Below are 9,868 nucleotides of genomic sequence, written 5' to 3'. Positions count from 1 at the left end.
ACTCTTTTTTGAAGTTTTTTTTTTTTTTTTTTGAGAAAAATATAAGTGATTGATATGTTGTAGTAAAAGGTCAGGTAAGATTAACATTAAAATTTTGTATTATTTATATTTTTTTAACTAAATGTGAACCATTATATCAAATAAATTTAATATATAATTAATTTAGAATAAGTTTGAATATTATCTTAAACTAATTGAAATTTAATTACTATAATCATAATTTAAAAATTAAGACTCAATTTAATTAATTCAAACAAAATAATCTTAACTATAAAAGTAATTTATTTGAACTCAATTCATTAACATAATCTTATGAGGAATATATTAATTTCTCAATAAATAATAAAATACAGAGTGATATATCTATATTTTTTTAATGGGAACAACTATAATTTTGAATGTATTTTTTATAATTTTTTATTAAAATTTTATCTCAAGATCTATGATTACACTAAAGAAAAATATTATTTAAGAATTATTTAATGGCTAGTATTAATTTGTGCCCCCATTAAAAAAAATTTCTGGCTCCGCCCCTGCTTGAACTTGAACTGGATTAATTAATCAAGTTCAAGCTCAAGTAAAAAATCACTCAGAACTCGACTAAGACTCGGCTCATTTACACTCCTAGACCGACTAATGATTTTCACCTCAACTAGATCCTATCATAACTTCCTCACTTCTTTATTCTCAACCTTCTCACTCACGTTGTAATTTTTGTTGCTTCCTTATATATTATAAAAAGATAGAAAATGATTATGATTTAAATGATAAATTTTTTTATGTATCATTAAAATGCAAAATAAAATCTTAACTTGTTTATTTTATTTTATTTTATTTTTAACAAATTTATTGTATCATATATATTTGATGGTGTGTGCAACTTTTTAAAAATGGATGTGATATTTATCCGGTACCCAACTGAATCTCTTAAATTCCCGGTACCTCGCTCTCTCTTCTTTGCTTTGTACGCTGTTCCACGCATGGCTAGCTGAGACTTGAGAAGCCTTTGGCTTCGTCTTGACTTTCTCCAAGGTATGGCAAAGCGGACGGCCGCAACGCTGCTTCTTCTCTTGGTGTGCGCCATCGCCGGACTTCATGCCAGTGCGACGGCCACAGATAACCAAGACAGTAAGTTTCTTCTACTTCTTTCATCAATCTCATTTAATCCAAATCCAATAGATTTGTATCGCTTGAAGGAAAAGGAAATTGTTAAGAGATGATGCAAACTTTGTTTCAGTTTCTGCACTTCGAGGTCTTATGGGTTACATGAAGAACATGCCTTCGGGCTGGGGGAAGTCGAACGATCCCTGCGGTTCGGAGCCATGGGAGGGAGTCACCTGCAGTGGCACTCGGGTGACAGAGCTGTAAGGCCTTTAAGCTATTTAATCCTCATTTGTTAGATATGGTATTGGTGGCATGGACTTTGATTTGAGTTTTTTTTTTTTTTTCTTTTATTGTTCAGGAAATTGTACAACATGGGGCTTAGAGGAAAGTTGAGCGGTGACATCGCAGCCCTAACTGCGCTGAGGACCCTGTGAGTTTGTTTCTCTTAACTTTGGGCTAAAATCTTAGTTTCTAGATCTTGTAGTACTAATTTTCAACAAGCATTCTTATTTGTTTTTTCAACACCCTCAAGAATTCAATCAGTGGAGCAGACACAAAGACTTTAATAGGATCTGATGATATTGATGCAAGAGTGCATCTCTTTTCTCACAATTTGATTTGCAGAACTCAACGTATGGTGTGAGAAGTTGATTGATGATTTTTCGTTTGCTGTTTTGCGGTGTTTTTGGGAATATAGACAAAGGATGGATGCCTATTAATTTAGTGTTTTCTGCATCATACTTTTGGAATCATAATGTTTATCTAAATCAGTAATTGAGGGTTCTTATTTTGAGAATTGCAGGGATCTTTCCTATAATATTGATCTAGGCGGCCAAGTTACACCTGACATTGGAAACTTGCAACAGCTTGAAGCCTTGTAAGTTTATTAAATTCTTTAATTTTTTAATGGATTCAATATAAGTTCAAATCATCATGAAATATTTGACCTGACTAATTTCAATATTAACTGGATAATCATTCAGAATGCTGGTAAGTTGCAGCTTCAGTGGTACCATCCCCAGTGAAATAGGAAAACTAACTCAGCTCAAATTTTTGTAAGTTGCTGTAACCAATGGCCCAACATTCTTACTAATGTTCTTTGAGAATTTTCCACGTTTGTTTAATCTCTTTATTTATTGTCCCTAGGGCTCTGAATTCAAACCAGTTCATTGGGAACATACCTTCTTCTCTAGGAAGCCTCTTCAAACTCTCTTGGTTGGACTTGGCAGACAACCAATTGAGTGGCTCTTTGCCCGTCTCTAATGGCTCGGTCCCTGGACTAGATCAGCTTGTTAACACGCAGCACTTGTGAGTTCATACAATTTGTTCTTGTTTCAGATTATCTGAAGGCAAGGTTTCAATCAATTACCATTATCTAGATCCATGATAGTGATTCTTTTTAACATATTATGCTTCTTTACAGCCATCTCAACAAGAATAGGCTTTCAGGTCCGATCCCAGAAAAGCTTTTTAGCTCCAATATGCGGCTGAAACATTTGTAAGATGCAAACCTCAACTTCTACATTACTTTCAATATAAAGATGAAGTTCTTCTGACTCCTCATTGCTGTAATGACAGACTTCTAGATAGAAATAAATTAGATGGGACAATTCCAGCTTCTATAGGAACTGTACAAACACTTGAGATTATGTGAGTATGACCAATTGTCTATAACAAAGGCATAAATTATGGATTTTCTTTTTAATGGATATTTCTTTTATATAGTCGTCTTGACAATAATTTTTTGGGAGGCCCAGTTCCTTCTAACATAAACAATCTTACCAGTCTTCATGTCCTGTAAGTAATCATGGCCACTTTTCAGCTATCGCATGTTAATATTGGAAGTACCTAATGAAATCATTCACTTCTTCTTTTTCAGAAATTTAGCAAACAATAATTTAATTGGACCTATGCCAAATCTAACTGGATTAAATAGCCTCAATATTATGTAAGAAGCTTTCAAAATGTATCAGGAATTCACTTTTATCTTGTTTTATGAATCTATGGTAGATATGAAAGCCTTGTTATTTTTATTTCAGCGATCTCAGCAACAATTCATTTAATCCTTCTGAAGCTCCCGCATGGATTTCAGAAATTGAAAATGTCACCACTTTGTAAGCCACTCTCAAAGTGTCTGCTTGAAATTCGTATACTATGAATTTTGTTAATTGACGAACACTTCTTCTTGGGGGGCTTGCAGGGCTATTGAATCTGGGAGACTTCGTGGACAAGTTCCACAAAAACTCTTTAGCTTTCCTCGATTGCAGCAAGTGTAAGTGTATATTTTTTTATTGAAGTATTGTTTCAAAGAAAGTTGGGGGGGGGGGGGCGGGAATCAAGGAATCAGGGATAAACAAAATATTGGGAATAAAGTGAATGGTGTCTTTTTTCAATTTCTGATTGATCATATTCTTTAACAGGATACTTAAGAACAACTCCTTTAATGGCACTCTAGACATGGGGAGCAACATTAGTGAACAACTGCAAGTTGTGAATCTCGAAAGCAATTCTCTTACCTCGGTAGCACTTAGCTCGAGCTATAACAATTCAATATTGTAAGAGCTCGTCTAATATCCAATTTGTTGTGCTTAGAATTCTTACTGCATTACAAAAGCTAAATGGGTCATTACAGTTTGCTCAAGTCATTGTTTCCTGGTGATGGCAGGCTCAGTGGAAATCCTGTGTGCAGCAATATTCACCTAATAGGGACAAACTATTGTTCTCCCCCACAAAACTTCTCACCAATTTACTCAACTGGTCTTTCCAACTGTGGTGGAAAATCATGTTCTACAAATAATTCATGTTCACATCCATACGAGGGAATTCTGTTCTTTAGAGCGCCATATTTTCGAGATCTTAGAAATGAGACTGCATTCCAATTATTGGAGAATAGTATTTGGGAGCAGTATGGTCCAAATTTAGGGTCAATGTCTCTTCAAAATCCCTTTTTTGACAATGATTCATATTTGGAAGTGCATTTAGTACTCTGTCCCTTGAATGGAACCTACTTCAATGTAAAGGATATTCTTGAGAATCTTGATCTGAGTAGCAACATCTATACAGCTCCACAAGTCTACGGGCCATTCTACTTTGGAGCATTTCCGTACTCTTTTCCAGGTTGCTTCTATTTGATTTACAACCAACTCTTAGAACTATGATGGCATATCGTCTAATAGTGGAATACTTGCAGGACCATCACGTATGTATATAGGTCTGATAGTGGGATTGGTAGTTGGATGTACACTTCTTGTTATTGGGCTTGCTAGTGCTGGTTTCTATGCTTTCCAGCAAAAGAAACGGGCAAAAAAAGCCATTGAAATGAGCAATCCTTTTGGTATGTTCTGTTTTTAACAAGCTAATTATAAACAAATTTCTTTGCGATTAAGACTTGGTTAGGGACGACTTTTTTCCTGCTTCTTAAAACAACTTTCTAATTCAATAATTAAAATTTTTGTACTAAAAATCTGTTTTAAGAAGCAGTAAAAAAACCATCCCAAATAAAGTCTAAGTATCCCTCATGCTTGTTTATCATGAATTGTATTTTTATTTTTCCAAAATTTGTCAAGCGATAATTGTTGCTAAAATTAGTTACAATTCCTAAAAACAAAGTTAAAATACTGAGTATTTGAACTTTTTCCTATCTTCAGCTACATGGGAAGCTAGTTTTGAAGATAGCGGTGCAGCACCTCAGTTGAAGGGGGCCAGATTTTTTTCATTTGAAGAACTCAAAAAGTGCACGAACAACTTCCCAGAAATAAATGTCATTGGATCAGGAGGGTATGGGAAGGTAACTTTTATCCAACTCCACCAACAATGGTTTTTAATCTTTTGTCAGTTGGCAATATTTCTAATCTCTCCACTCCTTTTGCAGGTCTATAGAGGAATGCTTCTAGATGGGAGGATGGTCGCAATCAAGAGATCAAAGGTCGGATCAAGTCAAGGTGGTTTAGAGTTCAAGACTGAGATCGAGCTGCTATCTAGGGTTCACCACAAAAATCTGGTAGATCTTGTAGGCTTTTGCTTTCAACAGGGAGAGAGAATGCTAATATATGAGTATGTACCCAATGGAACACTCAGAGAGAGTTTGGCGGGTATTCTCTCTTCAACCGTATGATGGCAATAGTCTTCCATTCATGTACCTTAAGATTTCGTTTGGGATAACTTTCTTACTGCTTCTTAAAGCAGCTTTTTAGTCAAAAAAATTAAATATTTTGTAATAAAAATCTGCTTTAAGAAGGAGAAAGAAAGTCGTCCCAAACGAAATCTTAATTTGTTGATTTCACTGTACTGACCAAAACCTGCAATTGCTTCAATTATAAACTTTAGGTAAGGGTGACACTCAACTGGATTGGATGAGAAGACTTCAAATTGCTCTAGACTCAGCAAGAGGACTGGCCTATCTCCATGAACTTGCAAATCCTCCCATCATTCACAGAGACATCAAATCAGCCAATATCCTTCTGGATGAAAATCTAAATGCCAAAGTTGCAGATTTTGGTCTCTCAAAGTTGATGACTGATGGAGAAGTAGGTCATATCTCCACCCAAGTGAAGGGAACACTGGTAAGTGTAGTAGGTCTGAAGTAAGGTTTTGTTTGGGACGGTTTTTTTACTGCTTCTTAAAACAATTTTTTAGTAAAAAATTTTTAATTTATGTACTAGAAAGCTGCTTTAAGAAGCGGTAAGAAAACTGTCCCAAACGAAGCTTAAGTTACTAGTTGAATTTTGATCAATTTGTTTTAGCTAACAAAAACTCAAACCTTCACAGGGCTACCTTGATCCCGAGTATTACATGTCGCAAATACTCACAGAGAAGAGTGATGTCTATAGTTTTGGAGTAGTTATGCTGGAACTAATAACTGGAAATCCACCAATACATAATGGAAAGTACATAGTTTCTGTTGTGAAGTCTGCACTTAATAAAAATGACGTTTACTATGGTTTGAAAGATGTAATGGATCCTGTCATTAGAGAAGCAACCCATCTTGTAGGCTTCAGAAGGATTGTGGAGCTGGCCTTGCTGTGTTTAGAGGAATCAGCTACAGATCGTCCAACAATGGCCGATGTCGTGAAGGAGATCGAAGCTATGCTGAAGATGGAAGGATTGAATGCGAACACAACCGAAAAGTCTACAAATGCTATTGATCTTACAGCAGCAGGTGCTTATCCTTCTCATCTTTATGATAAAATAATGACTCAGAATGAAGTAAGTGGCAGTTCCTTTGCTTACAGTGGCAATTATTCTTTGCCAACAAAGTTGGAACCAAAATAATACCTTTAGTTTCTATAACCCTGAAATTGTTTTGTTCACAATGCTTAATGTCATTGTGAATCTTAGGAATACATTCTATTTACTGTATCATACAAGTGAAATTTCTTTTTGCCTCTGAAACCTTCTGTGTAATTATGTAAAATTAACTATATTAGAATTTAAACATTTTTGCAATGATGAAAACGTGTATGGAACATTGAAAATAGAAATTCAAATTTAGAGCTGTAAGCCTGTTATTTGACTTCATAATTGCTGACTGCTAAAAAGTTTAATTGATTTTGTGTTCAGATTGAGCTCAGATAAAAAATTAATGAACTTATTAATGAGTCATGTTCAGCTGGGCACAATTTTGAATTGGGCTTAAGGTTTCATTTGGGACAGTTTTCTTATTGCTTTAGGAAGCGGCTTTCTAGTACAAAAATTTCTTGAATTATAAAATTGTTTTAAAAAACAGTAAGAAAATTATCACAAATGAAATCTAAAGACTTGGCCAGGTCTATGTAACTTATATTTAGGCCTAACCCTCTTATCCCTCAGAGATTAATTTTTGTGATGCCTGAATTCATCCCGAGGCTAATTCGTAATAATTTTCTCACATCCCTGCACAAAAATCTGAAACAAAGAGGAATGATAAGCTTTTGCCTTTTGCTTTGATTATATGAGAATCTTGCGTGGAAATTGGACCGGGTTTTAATCCTTGAATTGTTGATCGTGGAATTTGCTTATTTTGTAGAATAAGCTATCAAGAAAAATCGTGTCAAATTGGATGACACGCATTCCATGACTGACATTTTCGCACACAAGAATACAAGAGAGGACGTGCATTGCATGAAATGACAAATGAGCACAACAGACCAAATTACAAAAATTAAAATAATTAAATTGACTTGACTCTTCTGTACGGAATGATTTGTTATGGCGCTGTTTGGAATCATTTGTGTTTTATTTTTTTTATTTTTTTTATATTTTATTTTATTTATGTTTTGATTTGAAATAAAATATTTCTATTATCTAAAAATAGATAATTATTTTTATTTACTATCAAATAGGTTATAAGCCCTAATTTTTATTTCTTGTCCCACGATTTATTTTCTTCGCTCCATTCCACTCTTCTTCAACGTAAATCCATCGCTATTCCCTGCTCCGCTTGACTACATTTACTTCCACATGCTGTTCTCCTAGGTCGCCTATATGAAAATAATCTGACAACAGCTTTGTCATAGGCATCGAGTTTGACAGTGGCATTTCGTTTTCTCATTTTCTCTCCCCATTTTGGTTGTGTATGTATTTCATTCTATATCTCTCTCCATATCTCCGAGGAAGAGCACCTCCAATTATTTTTATTGACTATCAAATAGGTTATACCCGCGATTTATCTACTACTCTTATTCAACGTAAATCCATTGCAATTCACTACTCTGCTACTCGACTACATTTACTTCCACATGCCATTCTCCTAGGTCGCCTCTATGAAAACAATATGACAACAGTTTTATCACATGCGTCGGGTTTGACAATGGCATTTCGTTTTTCTCGTTTTCTCTCTTCATTTTGGTTGTGTATGTATTTCATTCTCTATCTCCCTCCATATCTCCGTGAAAGTAAATCTAGTCATGTAGTCATAAAATAAAAATTACTCTAAACAATCATATCTTGAAAAAAATAAAAATAAAATGATCCCAAAAATAAGCTCCAAGTGTTTAGTTACTTGTGTATCTTTTTAATAACTAAATGATTACAATGATAAAATTTACAGAAAATCTGATATTTTTGAAAATCTTTGATTGCCCTTAATCATGTATTGCATTGTTGTGGTTGAAATAAAATTATTTTGTTTTCTTAAGGTTGAATAAGCTATTTTCTATATTATTTATGATCATGAAAAAAAAAACGTAAGATGCAATATAACAATGGTTAATGTTTTGATTATTTCAGATTAGCTTTGGTTGTAATTAATCTAAGCTCATTATTATCTTTGATTTCCTAATTTTTATAGTTTAGGCCCATTCTCTTGATTTTTGGTGAAGTTTTGAAATAAATTAAAAAATTTCACTCAATTTTTATATATTTTGAATGAATTCTCATTAAAAGTCTTGTGCTTCTATAATCCTAATGTTTAAAATGCTTCACTAAAATTTCTCAAAGTAGCTACTATTATTAATGTTGATGGATATCAAAAAAAAAAAAATTGTTGATGGATATCTATTTAGATGGTTTTCATTAACCATTATTCATGATTGGTAATTCCATTAATTATACATTGGCTATAGCTTATTGAAGTCGATGGGTCCCTCAATCTACAATAGCTTATATACGCAGCTCATTTTGATCTGTTTGTTGGGAGCTTTGACTATCAACTAAGATGTCTTGAGTTCGAGTGTTATGTTTGTGATGTTTGTGTTAGTTTATTTTAATTGGCCTAAATGATGTGTTTTGTGCTAGAAAGTTTGAGTCAGTACGTCTCAACGCTGAACAAAGATTCAACATGCATAATTGAAAGTAGTAGGACAAACTAATTTCTTACGTGGAAAACTTGGAAAGGGAAAATACCACAGGTCTTAACCCAATTGTAAAATCCACTAAAAAACAATTGATATAAGGATCCTCCTTTCTTTAGTGTTGAAAAAGAATGAATGACATTTTCAATAGAGATAATAGAAAGTAGATGTTCACAGATGTACTTTTATACCTAATAGTAGGGTTAAATTTCATGCCCAACTATAGTTTGTCCATTGCTAAAATTTCTCAAAGTAGTGATTACTTTTCTTAATGCTGATGGATATCTATTTAGATGGGTTTTCATTACCCATTAATCATGGTTGATAATTCCATTGATTATTCATTGGCTATAGTGATTGAAGCAATAGGTCCCTCAATATTAGAGGTGTCAATTTTTGATACGACTTTGTATCTGACATGAAAAAATTTAGGTTCGGGTCAACCCATTTGTGAAACGTGTCGGATTCGAGTTCAACAAACTTACACGTTTCAAAAATCTGGTTGGGTTAACCCGGAAACCCGAAAATAACTCAGAAATAATCTGCATGCGTCTGCTGCCCGCCATGCCCGCATTGAGTGCCCGATTGCCTGCTTTGCCCGACTCGTTGAGTTACTTCGTGTGCATTGCCCGACAGGTCGCCATTGCTTCGCGTCTTCTTGTGAGTCACATCACCACTACTTTGCCGCTGGAATTGGAAGTAGCTATCGGCGACGGGAGCTTAGCTCGTGCTTTTTCAGCCAAATTTCGTAAATCCGGGTCGAGTCGTGTTAACCTGGCAACCCGCGTAGGGGGGTCCAGGTTGAAATAGCCGACCCGTTTGCAAACACGGGGAAGGTTTGTGGTTGACCTATTTAGAGCCGGATCAACTCAGTTTCAACCTGAATCCGACACGTCGACCCGATTTGACACCCTTACTCAATGTTGCACCTTGAAGAATCTTCCTCAAACTTGCTAATTTTTCAAGTGAGTGCATATGCATGTACGGATATCGTA

The 9,868-nt window shown here is 34.7% G+C and overlaps 1 protein-coding gene across 1 annotated transcript; it reads left to right on the top strand.

Moving 5' to 3' along the window:
• Positions 1–912: 912 nt before the first annotated feature.
• Positions 913–6,603, top strand: LOC110108668 (probable leucine-rich repeat receptor-like protein kinase At5g49770). Its single transcript, XM_020839415.2, has 19 exons — positions 913–1,128; positions 1,238–1,364; positions 1,463–1,534; positions 1,907–1,981; positions 2,088–2,159; positions 2,251–2,412; positions 2,528–2,602; positions 2,683–2,754; positions 2,830–2,901; positions 2,984–3,052; positions 3,144–3,218; positions 3,305–3,376; positions 3,525–3,659; positions 3,770–4,221; positions 4,295–4,438; positions 4,752–4,891; positions 4,976–5,195; positions 5,431–5,666; positions 5,872–6,603. The coding sequence occupies exons 1-19, from the start codon at positions 1,035–1,037 to the stop codon at positions 6,373–6,375; spliced, it is 2,868 nt and encodes a 955-aa protein (XP_020695074.1). The 5' UTR covers positions 913–1,034; the 3' UTR covers positions 6,376–6,603.
• The last annotated feature ends 3,265 nt before the right edge of the window (positions 6,604–9,868 follow it).

Source organism: Dendrobium catenatum, unplaced genomic scaffold, assembly GCF_001605985.2.
Source record: "Dendrobium catenatum unplaced genomic scaffold, ASM160598v2 fragScaff_scaffold_54, whole genome shotgun sequence".
Taxonomy (NCBI): Eukaryota; Viridiplantae; Streptophyta; class Magnoliopsida; order Asparagales; family Orchidaceae; genus Dendrobium; species Dendrobium catenatum.
Note: the sequence above shows the minus strand (reverse complement) of the source record. Positions and strands in the feature narration are given on the sequence as shown.

Bases quoted from the DNA above. Each gene is read 5' to 3' on its own strand.
- LOC110108668 (XM_020839415.2), top strand. From the start codon at position 1,035: ATGGCAAAGCGGACGGCCGCAACGCTGCTTCTTCTCTTGGTGTGCGCC. The intron at 3,053-3,143 runs GTAAGAAGCTTT...TTTTTATTTCAG, and splicing joins TTAAATAGCCTCAATATTAT to CGATCTCAGCAACAATTCAT. The intron at 4,439-4,751 runs GTATGTTCTGTT...TCCTATCTTCAG, and splicing joins TGAAATGAGCAATCCTTTTG to CTACATGGGAAGCTAGTTTT.